The following is a 16832-nucleotide window of genomic DNA, read 5'->3' as shown; positions in this document are numbered from 1 at the left end:
TACTAAAATAAATCACTCGCCTTACTGATTTCTAAGTGGTCATATCCTCCATGTAGCGAGGGGCCAGAAACTGGCGGGGGATTGGTGAGGTGAATAGAATTCCCTTTATTATATTACACTACAATGACAACCATATTTGCCAGGTGACCACTTGCAGAGTGAAAGCTGGTTTATCAGTATTATTGATCAGGTGCTAATTCATTATGTGTACTATAAGGCTAGTTTCACTCTAGTGGTAAATCCTTTCGGCAGGCTATCAGAAGACACTATATCCGGCATAGTCTGAAAAGGATGCAGCACGGCCTGGCCCCATTGACTATAATGGGATCTGTCCCGTTTCCAGCATTCCAATCCAGTGCTGGGATTCTCCTGGACAAACACCACTGCAAGCAGCATATAATGGGGTCCACAGGGTTTCACAATTCTACCATCACAGTAGTATTTTGTACAAATTTTTTGCTGAAATCTACAGGCTTACTGTTTATACCTCCGCTGCAGATGTGAATCTGTCCTAAGCAGTATGGTTCATATATATTCATTAGGCTGGAATCATAAAAAAAAAACTGGGTTCTCATATTTATGTCCTGTCCCATATCTATTGTAGATGCTTTACCTCAATGACTAGCTAGAACTATGGACACATTAACATGTGCAGCCATCTAAAGATTTACATTTTTTTAAATAATACCAGCTATAGACCCGAGTTTCCACACCTCTTCCATGATGTCTGAATATAGTGTGGAAAGATAAGTGGCTGGCTCTTAATGGGATTTTCCTTGGGAATATAATGGGCATTAATGTAGAGAGCTCCTGCTCTCTACTTTTTGGTCAGAGCTGCAGCCCTGGATTGGCTGAGTGGGGTCGTCCAAGCCATTGCCTATGTGTTGAGCCTGGGATCAGAAAAGCAAGGACCACAGCAGCGGTGAGGGATCGGTGAGGTTAGTAATATTATTAAACCATTCTGCCCCATTTTGTAGAGTATTCCCCCTTAACACCATGTAAGTCTATAGGTATCTGGATGATTATCATACAATAAATACAGGAAGAGATTTTATTTTTCCAACAGGAAGAACAGGTAATAATAGGAACAGTTCAATTCTAGACATCCACGGCCATGGTAGATTACACTGTGGTTGGTGGAATCAGTGGTAGATATATGCTTCCACCCTGGCAAACTGCTGCATACTTTTTTCAGTTTAGTTCCCTCTCCTTAGGTCAGTGTTCAGCATAGAATACATAAGGTACGTGACACATAACCACTGTGGAAAATGTTAAACCTCAAACTATTTTTCCTCCTATGGTTTGGAATGCTTCCGGCAAAGCATTGCTTGCAGGTGTCTTAGGAACTATACAGTATTATTAGCACTTTCCCCCGTTTCCATTTCTGAATGGAAGAGAATTTTTTTTTTATTATATAACCACTTGCATTGTTATTACCTCCAGTGCCAAACGATATAAAGTGTAGTACCTGTCTAAATATTGAATTATTTTTTTTAGATGTGCAGTTGCCTTCGTTAGATAGGGAAACCAAACAATCTGAACAGCTTACACGGAGAGGCTGAATTGGATTTCTTTTTAAGGTTCTTCATACTACTCTTTATGGCATAGGAAATGTAAAGGCTTTTTACAGCCTGTATTTATGTGGTATTATTAAAACAATGCCTTTTGGATATTGTATACATTGTTTATTATTGTACTATTTACTTGTGAATTTTAATCTTAGGTTTTTATTTTCAACTTTTTAGTTATGCAATAAACTGTTTAAGAGTGATCCATTTTCTGACTTTGTCTTCTTGTTATGTCAAGTTAATAAACACAAGTTTGGATTTTTTTTTTCTGTGGTTGGCTGCAGCTTTATTCAAGTGAAATCATGTATTTAACACCTAAGAATGAAAAGTTCATTCACATCAGACGTGGATTGCATTAAGCGACACTGGTCTATAAAGAAGTTTATAACCTATCTGAGTTAAAGAGGACCTGTCACCACCCCTAACATGCCTGTTTTAATAGCTTCATGCGTTCCCCATGTAATAACGATTCTGGAGCATCTATTCTTATGGTTCTATGTCCTGCTGTTCCTTTATTATTTCTACTAGAAGTTATGAATGAATTGCTAGCAGTCTGCAGTAAGGGTACAGAGGGGAAGTAACCAGTTTGGGGGGGGGGGGGGGGGGGGACCTGCACAGTCTGAAAATGGCAGCACTGATTGGATAGTCAGTCTGGGCAGGTACACACCCCAACTGGTTACCTCCCCTCTGTACCCTTACTGAAGGCTAATAGCAATTCATTCATAACTTTTAGAATAAATAATAAAGGAATGGCACAACATAGAGCCATAAGAATAGATGCTCCAGAATCGTTATTACATGGGGAATGCATGGAGATATTAAAACAGGCATGTCAGGAGTGGTGACAGGTCCTCTTTTAAAAGGGGTTATCCATCCCCTATAATGAACCTCCCCAATGCCTGGGCCCCTCATATAGATTATACTTACCACGGCACCAGCGTCGCTGTTCATCCCTGCACAGCTGCCGCTCGCATCAAAACATCTGGCGACTGGGACAGGCCTCCCTATCATCGTGGGAGATGCAGCGGCGTAAGTATAATCTGTATAAGGGGCCCAGGAACTGGGGAGTTGGATAACTCCTTTATTAGTCCCCATAACATGCCATTCATGTATGTACCTTCTTGGCTTCAGTAATGGAATCGGAAAACTTATCTCAGCTAAAAACATCAGTGTGAAACAAAAATCTTTACTAGGTTGTCTAGTTTAGAAAACAAATTTCCATATGCCCTAGAAACTGATTAGAGTGGGAAAGATCCTCTGTTCAGCATCCAGAGCGGTTACAAAAATTGTCTCGCTCTGGAAGATCTGTCTTGTATTACACAGATGACCCATTGATTTAAATGGGCATCCTATAATGCGCAATTTCTCCTGTGGAGGAGGTATAGGAAAACTAAACACTTGCTGTAATGTTTCACCACCGGTTGCAGCGGACACTTTGTTAACAGCTTATTGCCCAGCAGCCATTTGAACAAATAGGCATTGTCCAAAACAGACAACCCCTTTAATTAAAGGGTTCCCAGGCTTTGCACGCAAAACATTATAATTATGAAACCATAAAAAAAATGATATACAGTCATGGACTGTTTTCTAATCCGTCCGTGATTACCCTTTTAAAGGGGTAATCCAAGACCTATAATGCCCCCCCCACAGATATTACTTACCTTGCTCCCCAGCACCTGTGTCGCTTCTGATGCTGGCACAGCCACCGCTACATCTACCCGTCATGCAGATAATGATAGCGACTCATTCCAGTCGCGGACCACTATTGGTTGCCTCCCCCACCTGGTATTTTCATCCACACTGCGACTGTGGCGCCATGAGAAGCGATGCAGGTGCCGGGGAGCGAGGTAAGTACAATCTGTGTGAGGGGCCCAGGCATATGGGATGGGGGCATTATAGGCCTTAGATAACCCCTTTAACAAAAAAAAAAAGGTTGTGCTTTATACTTGACCACAGTGAGAACCAATTTAACTGGCTACAATATACCATGGATATAAAAAGTCTACACACCCCTGTTAAAATGTCAGGTTTCTGTGCTGTAATAAAATGAGCTAAAGATAAATCATTTCTGAAGTTTTTCCACCTTTTAATGTGACCTATAAACTGTACAACTCAATTGAAAAACAAACTAAAATCTTTTAGGTAGAGGGAAGAAAACAAAAAAAAAAATAATAATCTGGGGCTGTAGCAGTGTTCAGAATTAAGCAATCACATTCAAAATCATGTTAAATAGGAGTCAGCATACACCTGCCATCATTTAAAGGGCCTCTGATTAACCCCAAATAAAGTTTAGCTGCTCTAGTTGGTCTTTCCAGAAATTGTCTTAGTTGCATCCCACAGCAAAAGCCATGGTCCACAGAGAGCTTCCAAAGCATCAGAGGGATCTCATTGTTAGACGGTATCAGTCAAGAGAAGGGTACAAAATAATTTCCAAGGCATTAGACATACCATGGAACACAGTCATCATCAAGTGGAGAAAATATGGCACAACAGTGCCATTACCAAGAACTGGACGTCCCTCCAAAATTGAAGAAAACTGGTCTGGGAGGCTACCAAGAGGCCTACAGCAACATTAAAGGAGCTGCAGGAATATCTGGCAAGTACTGGCTGTGTGGTACATGTGACAACAATCTCCCGTATTCTTCATATGTCTGGGCTATGGGGTAGAGTGGCAAGATGAAAGTCTTTCCTTACGAAGAAAAACATCCAAGCCAGGCTACATTTTGCAAAAACACATCTGAAGTCTCCCAAAAGCATGTGGGAAAAGGTGTTCTGGTCTGAACAGTGTGGTTCATGGATGAACTTTTTGGCCATAATTCCAAAAGAGACGTTTGGCGCAAAAACAACACTGCACATCACCAAAAGAACACCATACTCACAGTGAAGCATCGTGGTGGCAGCATCATGCTTTGGGGCTGTTTTTCTTCAGCTGGCACTGGGGCCTTAGTTAAGCTAGAGGGAATTATGAACAGATCCAAATACCAGTCAATATTGGCACAAAACCTTCAGGCTTCTGCTAGAAAGCTGGACATGAAGAGGAACTTCATCTTTCAGCATGACAACGACCCAAAGCATACATCCAAATCAACAAAAGAATGATTACACCAGAAGAAGATTAAAGTTTTGGAATGGCCCAGCCAGAGCCCAGACCTGAATCCGATTGAAAATCTGTGGGGTGATCTGAAGAGGGCTGTGCACGGGAGATGCCCTCGCAATCTGACAGATTTTTAGTGTTTTTGCAAAGAAGAGTGGGCAAATCTTGCCAAGTCAAAATGTGCCATGCTGATAGACTCATACCCCCAAAAGACTGAGTGCTGTAATAAAATCAAAAGGTGCTTCAACAAAGTATTAGTTTAAGGGTGTGCACACTTATGCAATCATATTATTTTATATTTTTTCTTCCCTATATTTCAGTTTGTTTTTCAATTGAGTTGTACAGTTTATAGGTCACATTAAGGGAGCATTCACACGACCGTGTTGGTTTTGCGGTCCGCAAATCACGGATCCGTGTGTTCCGTATGTCTTCAGTTATCTCTCAGTTTCCGTTCCGTAAGTCCGTACGTAGTGCTTCCGTGTGTCATCTGTTTTTCACGGTCCGCAAAAAACTGAAATGGGGTTTCCTAGAATGTTTTCAGTCCAGGGGTCCACAAAGAGCGGATGACATATGGATGCATTTCCGTGTACTATCCATTTTTTACGGACCCAATGACTTTCTATGGGGCCACGGACCACAATTTGCGGCCAAGTATAGGACATGTTCTAAATTAAAAGGAACGGACACACAGAAAGGACAGCACACGGATGACAATGAAAGGCATTCCGCAATTTTTGCGGACCCATAGAAATGAATGAGTCCGTGCATTGTCCGCAAAAATTGCGGAACGGATGCGGGAGAAAAACACGTGTGAATGCTCCCTAAAGGTGGAAAAAGTTCTGAAATGATTTATCTTTGTCTCATTTTATGTATTTTTTTTACATCACAGAAACCTGACATTTTAACAGGGGTGTGTAGACTTATTATATCCACTGTATGTCTGAGGCATGCACCTGTTATAGATCACCGTAGTAGAAGGTCAAAATTACTTTCCTCCACAAGGGGTCAGCATGGAGCTAGTTTTAAATAGTCTTATAAATATGTCCATAATTTTGTATAATACAAAGTATATCTACACACGCAAGCACTCAAGATTAAAAAGTATTTACACGTAAAAGTTGTGTACTTAGGAATAAGAAACAAAGTATACTTCAAGTTGTAAGCCATAACTACAGTACTGTCGACAGTCCGAGTACTTCAATCTGTCATGACCAGGCGGGCCGGGGTCGACTAAACACCTGCAGACACACAAAAAAAAAAAATTGGTATTATTTTTGTATTGGTATTTTACAAGCAAGCATCTGTTATTTCTGAAATCCGTGGATGGCAACTGGTTTTCTGCTGACCTCACCAGGACAGCAGCTGCAGCTCCTTCAACCACACCAAGTTCTGTGGATTGTATTTTCCGCTTCCACACAGAATTAAAAGGAAAAGATTCACCAAAAATGCTTTATTCTATTTCCTGAAGATGGGCGGCCATCTTGTCTGAGCTGTTCTTAACAGCATTTAGAAACTATCAAGAAAATAGCTTTATGGCAGCCTTTGGGCCATAGACACAATGGTTCAGGAGGAGACCCTATTGACTTCTATCTATGGGAGAGTTTTCTAGGCATGCTCTGTGACCTGTGCAGAGGTCATTAGATAAGATTTGATAATCACCTGATTGTGAATGGTTTATCACGTCTTATCTGTACAGAGAGGTGATATCTCCTTATCACTACAGGCAGGATTAGAATAATATATAACTGCAGTAAAGTGATCTGTACAGACCAAGACGTGGCCAGTGCGAAAACTGCAGGATTTTATGGTTTTTGTCTAAATATAGATTTTGACATAGAAAAAAAATTATACATATCGTCAAAAATTATTTATTTGATTCTGTTAAACATAAAAACTTTATTTTTTTTTTACGATTTAGGCAATAGGTCATTTTCTGATGACGCATTCCCTTTAACATTTAAATGCATAAGAACTGATGACCTTATATTGATTCAAAAGATGGAGTTACACTAAGTCTTAGCAGAGGGGCAAACCCATACACGCCAGTCTGTAGGTTTGCCCAGTCATTGATGGAGCTTTCTGTGTAAAGATAGCATTTTTAATTGGCTAAGAGACAGACAAGCAAACAGTTGTCTACCTACATTTAGCCAATACCAGCACAAACCTTTGCAATCAGGTTGTCAGAAATTCTCACAAATGGATGGAAACAAGTAACTTGCATACAAGAAGAGGGATATTTAAAGTGGTTATGCCAAGTTTTTAAGTACTACCCCCCCCCCCCCCCCCCCCCAAATCCACACTCCATCATAATGTTGCCCGGTTCTCATGGATCATAAGGTTGTGCATGCAAATTGCCGCTCCATTCATTCTCTATGGGAGGACTCCCATGGAGAATGAATGGGGCGGCACCAGAACTAGACATGTCCCCTTTAACGGCAAGCATGTATGGTTTTTATCTCATGTCTATAGTTAACTTATGGAAGATGATTGACGTTTATCAAGCAGAAATCTGCTACGGCAGCCATATTGCTGCCGCATGTGTTTACCTGGATGCCTTTTTCATCATAATATATTGTAAAGCACGTTATAAAAAGTGAAGAAAGAAAAAAAAACACTTGTCAAACATGTCTCAACTATATCCACAAACGTAAATGGGATGGGAAGGAATCAATGAACACATGAGAAAGTTATTGAAGAGGATATAGTGAAAATCTGTCAGCAAAAGGTTAAAGGGCTGTACAAATCCAAGCATGGCTCATGCTGCATCATTTGCTCCCATTATTATTTTTGGTAAATCTACAACAGTTTACCTTGTCCTGATAACCCCTCTCTGTCATGATCTCTGCCTCTTGTTCTGCCAAATACTCGTCTTCTTCCTCAGCCAATTTCTCTTCTCTTTCCTCCTCTTCCAGGCGCATCATGGCCTCTCTCTCTTGCAAGCGCCGCTCAGAAATCTAAGAGATACATTTTTTGGTATTAGAATAGTATACACCTAAGGCCTCATGCACACAATCGTTGTGTGTTTTGCGGTCAGCAAAACACAGATGGCGCCCGTGTGCGTTCCGCAATTTGCAGAAGAAGGACAAGAATAGGACTTTTTTTGCGGACCACGGAACGGAGCAACTCCATGTGCTGTCCGCATCTTTTGCGGCCCCATTGAAGTGAATGGGTCCGCATCCAAGCCGCAAAAACTGCGGCTCGGATGCGGACCAAAAGAACGGTCATGTGCATTAGGCCTAAGAATACAGATCTCAAAGACTGCAGAAAAGAAAGTTTCTGGGTTGCAGATGCACAATGAGGAGAACACCTCTTTGTTTTGTATGGACTGAAACCTAGTACCTGTGCCTCCAGTTCCAGCTTTCGAGCTGTCTTCAGTTCTTCCTCCTCTTTTTTCTCTCTAGAAGTCAGTTGCTTGAACTCTTCAAGCTCTCGGATGAGCTGTTCACGAGACTTTAACGATTCCCTCTGTGCACGTTTATTCTGTTCTATTTTCTCCTGAATCTGAAGCTGCCTTCCTGTCAGCACCTGCATAAGGAGACCGCGAAACATGTTCCAGTATTTCCGAAGCAAACAATCGCTAGAAACAGACTATGGAATATATATACTGTAATGCGCTGCATATACCCAACATGGAACTAAAAATTAGAGATATACAAACCGCTGATGGAAAAACCCTTTAACCCCAGCTCAAATGAAAATGGAACGGGTTAACCGCTGCGTGTTCTACAGGATTTATACAATACTATTTTTTCTAGGAACATGTAGAAAATCCTGCACACTGATAACAGTAAGGACAAGACTATCTCCAATTTAATTTTATCATTCACTTGTAGGTTTTCCGTTCCTTTGAAGTTACATGCACACACAACAGAAACCTAGGGCAAAATGTGTTCCAGGAAAAACTATTCATGACATACGTGGCTTGAGCAGACTAAAAAATCAGCAGCATTAAATTGGGCATGGGTATGATGTTTTGTTGTCTTCCCTTTCCATGCATTTTATTGTCTCTTAGTCCACTCCAAGTGCACAAGACCCTATGATCCGACATGCTAGACCATGGATCAGGAACCTCCGGCACTCCAGCTGTTCACAAACTACAACTCCGAGAATGCTTCATTCACTTCTATGGGAGTTAGAAGAACAGACAAGCATGTTTGCATGCTGCGAGCTGTAGTTTCACAGGAGCTGGAGTCCCTGTGCTATTATGTTCCATGACGACATGGTCCGTCTCTTTTAGGTTACTTTCACACTCTCGTTTGGTGCGGGTGCGTCATGGATCTGCACAGACGGATCTGTTCAGATAATACAACCGTCTGCATCCGTTCAGAACAGATCCGTCTGTATTATCTTTAACATAGCCAAGATGGATCCGTCTTGAACACCATTGAAAGTCAATGGAGGACGGATCAGTTTTCTATTGTGCCAGATTATGTATCCGTCCCCATTGACTTACATTGTGTGTCAAAGCGGATCTGGTTGGCTCAGTTTCATCAGACGGAATGGATACTGAACGGAGGCAAACTGATGCATTCTGAGCGGATCCTTTTCCATTCAGAATGCATTAGGGCAAAACTCATCCGTTTCGGACCGCTTGTGAGAGCCCTAAACGGATCTCACAAACAGAAAGCCAAAACGCCAGTGTGAAAGTAGCCTTATACAGAAAAAGGCTTAGGAATATTACAAAGAAACATTCCAACATGCTGCAAAATCTCATTCTCATAGGATAGTCTTCCCATGATTCAAAGTGCTCACTCCCATGATAATTATGATATAGTATAAAAGTAGAACAACTTGTGCGTGATCAACTAAATTGGTATGCATGGAACAACTCTAGATGAAGTCAGGTTAAAGTAATCTTAAACTTAGGGGCTATTTATATGAACGTGGCCCAACTGCGGGTTTAACTGACCCGATCTCACAGTATCATAGATCCCTATGTTGCTGTGAGTTTGGGCTAGGGAGACCCACAGCCATGACACAGATAAGTAATATGGACATATATAATATAATACGTCCTGAACATGGACGTGCGAATAGCCCTTAACATTATGCAGCGTTACCTCTCTCATCAAGCGATTCCGTGCATTCCTCTCTCTGTCCCATTCCGCCTCTCTTTTCTCCCACACATGTCTTGCTTCTTCCCTAGTAGGAAAATAGTATTATATAAATGACAGTATTATAAAAGTATAAAGTACAGAGTATAGGCTCCGCTTCTGGTTTTTATTCACAATCACTAATGGAAATCAATGATCAAACACTGACTGCGTGAAAGTCGCCTAAGAGAGAGTTTCTTTACATTGACTTTAATTATTAAGCAAACACAAAAAAAAGATCAAACATGTATCAACTTTCTTGTACACGCCGTTACAATTATAGGGGTTTCAGATACGGTATGTAGATGTTATTTTACGATGTGATGTGTATTTAATACAGCAATGCTTTAAACTACAATATACTGGCATTTATTAGGGTATTTGGAAAGAGAAATGTCACTAATTGAAAGTAATAAATCTGTGGCTCACTGGAAGGATCATCATATGGTGATCTTTGCCCAGTTAAGTATACCCATGGGAGCTTGGGGTACTGCAGCCTTAATATGGATGCTAATATGCATCTATATGATGCTCATATTTAAGAGTGTGAGACATTAACACGGAGGCAGGAATACCGTGCTCCTGCTTCCCAGTGGCACTGAAGGGGTTAAGAAACGTCAGTCTGTACAGCAGGAGATAGAGCAGGTACAGCTGCGCACAGGACATACAAACACTATTGCTGGTGATCCGGTCCCTGATGTAAACATGCTGAGAGGCCGACATTACGTTTGAACCTCTTCCATACGTATCTATGGATTATGTTGATGAGCCAAAAATCTCTCCGAACTGGAATAACCTTATAAAGAGGCACCGTCAGCATAATCAACTCTATTATATTCATCGTGCTGATTAAATTGATACCTGTCTTATGGCTATAGGATCAACTGCTGCAGGGGCAGAGATAGCTCTCGGAGCACTGCTACTACTACGCCCCTCGGTGCACAGTATACTCTCCCCCTCCCCTTTAAATGACAGGACTAATAGACCCGTCTACTGGTGCCTGCATTGTGACTTACAATCATTGGTGGTCCAGCATAAATATGCTATATCCAGTCACCCGTTTCACAGTGTATTACAAAATCATAGTCACATAGTTTATAAGGCTGGAAAAAGACATCTGTCCATCCAGTTCAGCCTGCAAGTTCATCCAGAGAAAGGCAAAAAAAAAAAAAAGTGGACCCCACTTGTCTTCATTTTAGGGGAAAAAATTCCTTCCCGACTCCAATCAGGTAATCAGAATAACTCCCTGGTTCAACGACCCTTGCCCAGAATTCCACTAGGAATGCATGCCTGCAGTCATTGGTGGCAGCAGAGAGAGCGCTGACCGGGGAACAAGAGAATACTTACCTTTCCATCCTCCCAGCAGCTACACTGCACTCCTGTGTGTGGAGCCGCGGCGATGAGTCCACCTGGATGTGGAGGTGACAGCAACTTCACACGCAGAGTGTTGTCCAGGTTGGAAAAAAATCAAATAAAATCATACCCGCTTCTCGCCACCTCATTTCGATTCCCTAGCTCTATTCAGTGATCTTCTGGGCCCTGTAAACTTCCGGACAGACAGGGTCACGTGCTCCACCGCGGTCAATGGCTGGCCTGGGCAGTGACCATTTTGTCATGTCCCACCGAGGCCAGTCACCTGGAAGTTTGTATACAGGCTGGGTGAAAGAGCCAGAATGGAGGGGCAGAGAACAGAGGAGTAGGATTTTATTTTCTCACCAGGCTGCTGCCCACAGTTAAAGAAGTTCCAAAGGCTGGAGAACTTCAAAACAAGAAGCAGAAGACACATTGCGGGGGAAGTTACCAGTTCAGAAACTGTTTTCAAATGCTGACATATACACTGTGTGAATCTCATGCTATAAGAGACCAAATAGCCGCATATATACTAGTGTTACAGTATAGCTACTCTTGTGCTACATTGCTTACTTCTTTGACCAGTTCTGTCTGTATTTTTCAGTAGTATCTGGAGTTTTCCTTCCTTTTTATTGGTGGGCTCACAGTGGCCTTATGCAAACCAGGTGCCAAAAATGTGCCACAACCTAACCTTAGACTAGACCAGACTTGTCAACCAGCATCGTCATAAATCTGGAGCATTTTTACACAGTCAAAGCGACACTGTCGAGAACTATTAGAGTATTATTAACCCTTTCTACCCCGGGCCAGTTTTCACCTTCCTGCCCAGGCCATTTTTTGCAAATCGGACATGTGTCACTTTATGTGGTAATAGCTTTGGAACACTTGCTTATCCAAGCCATTCTGAGACTGTTTTCTCGTGACACATTGTACCTCATGATAGTCATAAATTTGAGTCAATATATTTCACCTTTACTTATGAAAAAATCCCAAATTTACCCAAATTTTTGAAAAATTTGCAATTTTCTAAATTTCAATTTCTCTGCTTTTAAAACAGAAAGTGATACCTTATTAGATATTTATTACTTAACATTCCCCATATGTCTACTTTATGTTGCCATAATTTTGGAAATGTCATTTTATTTTTTTAGGACGTTAGAAGGCTTAGAATTTTAGAAGCAATTCTTAAAATTTTTAAGAAAATTTCCAAAACCCACTTTTTAAGGACCAGGGGTTTACATAGTGGAAACCCCCCATAAATGACCCCATTGTAGAAACTATACCCCATAAGCTACTCAAAACTAAAGTGGAGAAAATTGGCTTCGACCTCACAGTTTTTTTTGCCTTCCTCTGGATCAACTCGCAGGATGACAGGCCAAACTGGATGGACAAATGTATTTTTTCGGCCTTATGTACTATGTTACTATGTAAAACTGATTTTACAAACTTTGTTAACCCTTTAGGTGTTCCACAAGAATTAAAAGGAAAATGGAAATGAGATTTCTAACTCATTATTTTGGCAGATTTTCCATTTTAATCCATTTTTTTCTCTTCGGGTGACAACGGAGCGCGAGTAATAGCAAGCTCTTCACTCACACTCTGTGGTCACATGACACAAACAAATCATTGATTCTAGGATTCTCAAGTTAATCGATTAATTTGAGTAATCGTTTCAGCCCTAACATGTATTCATCTGTGACACTTACATGCTCTAAGAGCTATTTTTATCTGTGAGCAGATTGCTGACTAGCACATAAGAAGATTACTCTAGAAATTATGTTAAGCTGTCATCCTTGGTTATTATACAGAACTAGCATATATGGACAAATACATATGCACACCATTCATATCAGTGCATTACTAAAAGGGGTTTTACAAGTCGCGATTGCACTAGAATGTAATCTGGATCGAAAAACAATGGGGGACATATACTAAGGCGGGTGTTCCAAACACTAGTGTAAAGTCCATTAAAATATACTAAATTTATTAAGAGGCACAGGCTGTCCGTGTGCCAGACTTTCAAATCTATGAAAGTTATGAGTTGGCGTAGATTTTAATTATCATTTACGCCATTTTCTGGCATAAATGACAGTAAATCTGGCGGACACCGGGAGGTCATGCCCCCTTCTACTAAGCCCCACTCACTTCCTTACCACTTTTTAAAAGTGATGAGACTAGTGAAATCGAGCAAATTATTGGGAAATTATAGTGTGTGCAATGATTTGTGACTTTTTATGCCACAATAGTGGCGTAAACAAAGAAGAAAATAATAAATGCACCAACCAGTGACAATACATATTCTAGACAGTTACACAAACTGACAATTCTTGTTAGAACAGCTTTTCGGCATGATGCCTACAGGTGTAGCCTAGCTGTTCACCCTTAGTGCCCAATATTGGCCAGTCACCTGAAGAGAGTATCAAGCTCTGCTTCTCTCTGCCTCTCCAGATGAAGCTGCTCCTCAATGACGCGTTTCATCCAGGCTGCATCAGCAGCTGCCTGCTCCCTTCTAGCGGAATGCAAGCGTTGCTCCTCATCTTCTTTACTGATAAGTGCTGCTAGTATCTTCATGTCCGTTTCCTGAAACAAGATAGAAGGGATTAACATTACAGAATGTATTTACAGCAGTTTTTATATGCATTTGATAATTGATGGGACCTCAGTTGGGCTCAGCACGACTAGTTTGAGTAGAGCTTGCTAACGAAAAACTGGTTTTAGCCTATGTCCGGCTGATGAATCTGTGCACACTACACTGGAGGAAGAGATTGTTGCAGCATTTATAGTGGGTGCTAATATTAACCCCTTAAAAACCAAGCCATTTCTGGCCTTCAGGACCACACATAAAAGGGTTTTCCAGGATTTTTTTACTGATGACCTATCCTCTAGATAGGACATCAGTATCTAATTGGTGGGGGTCTGACACTGGGGACTCCTGACGATCAGCTGTTTTGAGAAAGCAGCAGGGCTATTGTGAGAGCCATGGGCTTGTTCCTGCTCACCAAGCACAGCGCCGTACATTGTATAGTGGCTGTGCCTAGTATTGCACTCAATCCCATTCACTTGATTGGAGTGGAGCTGCTCCTAGGCCACAGGACACATGAATGTGTTGTCACTCAGCCTAGCAAAAGCAGAGAGAAAGCTGCAGCGCTCACAGGAGCACCACTGCCTTCTCAAACATCTGATTGGCAGGGGTCCCACCGATCAGGTACTGATAACCTATCCTAAGGATAGGTCATAAGTTATAAAAAAAAAAAAAGGGCTGTTTTGTTTATTTTTTTTACATTGCTAGGTGGAGGCCTCCGCCTAGCAGTGTTCCCGGTGATGTCACAGGCACCGATGGGCTGGCTTTAGCATTGACCTAGCCGTTTTACAGGATAGAGCAGCGCTAAATTCTCCCCCAAGCTTTACCCATAGAGAGCCTGATACATCACCGGATCTAAAAAAATAAATAAAAAATCCTTTGCCCTACAAGACTCAGCGCAGGGAAAAGGAGAGCTCTGAACCCGGACAACCCCTTTAAGCTGATATCATTGGAATAGGGTGTCACTGGAGAACTCTTCAGCCTGTGATCTACTTCTTTACTTTAAATTAGCAGTACGTGGTGACCTCATGACTTTAGCATAAGGTCTAACAACATAAGCATTCTAGGGACAATGATAGTAATCTTCCTTGACAAATCAAGGGAAAAAAAATTCTGCATGAATGACGTACAGTATGTGACACAACTCTTACCAGTTCTTCCTGTACCATGCGGGCTCTTCTCTTCATCTGTGCGGTGTACTGACGACTCAGGAAGTGACTAAAAAGATCATAAGAATGTTATACACATAACTGCTTATTACACTTGATTAACTGTGAGTAGCTCCTATTTAAATGCATTGCAGTAAGTGGTAAATAGCTTAGCTCTATTTCTGGAAATGGTTTTCATATATATGTTTCCCCCTGAAATAAAACATACTGTCAGGTTACCAACAGTATACAAGTGTTGTGAGTTTTTTTAAGCAAAGGGATGGCTGAATAAATGTTGAATGGGGCCAGATGTACAAATTATTACAAGTTTATCTTTAATACAGGGATTTGCTAATCTTGATTTAATGATAACATTTTGCCAACAGTTTACCATTATTTTATGGCAGATTTAATCTGTCCCATCACTCGCCATCAGGGTCTTTGTGTATTTTACCTAAATGCACAATATTACAACTAAGGCTAGTTTCACATATGCAGCCAGGAGTTCCAGCAGAGAATGTCAGCAAACGACCGGACAAAAACTGTTCCGTGCAGCAGTTTTTATCTTGCTGATTTTCGGGCATATTTGCGGAACCCAATTATAGTCAAAAGGGGTCGGTGGGCAGGCGGCAGGACCTGGCAATGCCGGATCCGGAGAACTCCGGCAGGCTGTTCTCTACCGGAACAGCCCAGCGAAGGCCATGCCGCATATGTGAAACTAGCCTTAGCCTCAGCCTCAGTTCCCCACAATAAAGCTGCCAGGAGCTTGAACTCTCCTTCCAAAGTGGGGACACTTAGAACAGACCACCAATGTATGATTAGTGGTGGTCCAAACTCCAGGACCCCACCAATCAGCAGACAAAGAAACCATTATACTTGTAAAATGGTAGTGTTCTGCTGATCAATGGGGTCCTAGGGTATGGCACTATCTACAGCTCAGCCCCATTCAAGTAAAGACACAACCTCATGAACAAGAGTGTTGCTGTGCCAGTGCTGCGGCGAAGAGGCCTCTATTCTGCTGATAATGGGGGGTCTTTGACCACACTGATCACTTATTATTAATGTTGGACACGCTATACAATGTATCCATATGTTTATGTTACAGGCTCTAATAATAGAGATTAGGCTACTTTCACACTAGCGTTTTTACTGGATTCAGCAGCAGTATTCAGCAAAATGCTTCCGTTACTAATAATACAACCATCATCATCCGTTATGAACGGATCTGGTTGTATTATCTTTAACATAGCCAAGACAGATTAGTCATGAACTCCACTGAAAGTCAATGGGGGGGCAGATCAGTTTTCTATTGTGTCAGAGTTAAAGGGATTCCGTCATCAGAATTTAGGCCTATAAGCTAAACATATGGCCAGGTCCCTACTAATACACAGAATCCTAAAGTGACCTTATCAAATGCACCTGTGGCTCTATAATCATATAAAACAGGTTTATATAACCTGTCACTCACGTCACAATTGTGTCCAAGGGGACGTCTCACGATGCAGGGTGCCCAGCTGCAGCCATCTCCTTTCGGTGCCCAGCGCCGCCCTCTGAATTGAAATTGCCGCCCTCCCTTTCATAAGAGCCGCATCCTCAGCCAGATCACACAGGCACATCAGGTTATACCTAGTGCGCACGCACGGGGACTCCTGGCCAAGGTTACTTTAGGATTCTGTGTATTAGTAGGGACCTGGCCATATGTTTAGCTTATAGGCCTAAATTCTGATGACAGAATCCCTTTAAACGGATCTGCCTCTATTGACTTGAATTGTGGGTCATGACGGATCCGTATTTCTCTGCATCCCATGATGGAAAGAAAACCGCAGCTTGCAACCAAACGGAACGGAATGTATTTTGGAGCATTCAGTTCTGTTCAGTTACGTTTTGTCCCCATTGAAAATGAATGGGGACAAAACAGAAGCGTTTTTTTTACAGGTATTGAGACCCTATGACAGATCTCAATACCAGAAAATAAAAACGCTAATGTGAAAGTAGCCT

General features: G+C 41.6%; 1 protein-coding gene across 1 annotated transcript in view; it reads right to left on the bottom strand.

Annotated features, from left to right (window-relative positions):
* Positions 1–5535: 5535 nt before the first annotated feature.
* The window catches only part of LOC122933771 (trichoplein keratin filament binding), a 30988-nt gene continuing 19691 nt past the window's right edge, over positions 5536–16832 (bottom strand). Inside the window, exons 8-13 of the mRNA XM_044288774.1 lie at positions 14838–14904; positions 13513–13685; positions 9723–9804; positions 8002–8187; positions 7473–7616; positions 5536–5900 (exon numbers count right to left, since the gene is read on the bottom strand). Coding sequence (XP_044144709.1) covers positions 5868–5900; positions 7473–7616; positions 8002–8187; positions 9723–9804; positions 13513–13685; positions 14838–14904 — 685 coding nt within the window. The 3' untranslated portion in view covers positions 5536–5867. The remainder of the gene's footprint in view (positions 5901–7472; positions 7617–8001; positions 8188–9722; positions 9805–13512; positions 13686–14837; positions 14905–16832) is intronic.

Source organism: Bufo gargarizans, chromosome 1, assembly GCF_014858855.1.
Source record: "Bufo gargarizans isolate SCDJY-AF-19 chromosome 1, ASM1485885v1, whole genome shotgun sequence".
NCBI classification, from domain to species: domain Eukaryota; kingdom Metazoa; phylum Chordata; class Amphibia; order Anura; family Bufonidae; genus Bufo; species Bufo gargarizans.
The sequence above is the reverse complement of the archived record's forward strand: the minus strand, read 5'-3'. Positions and strand labels throughout refer to the sequence as shown.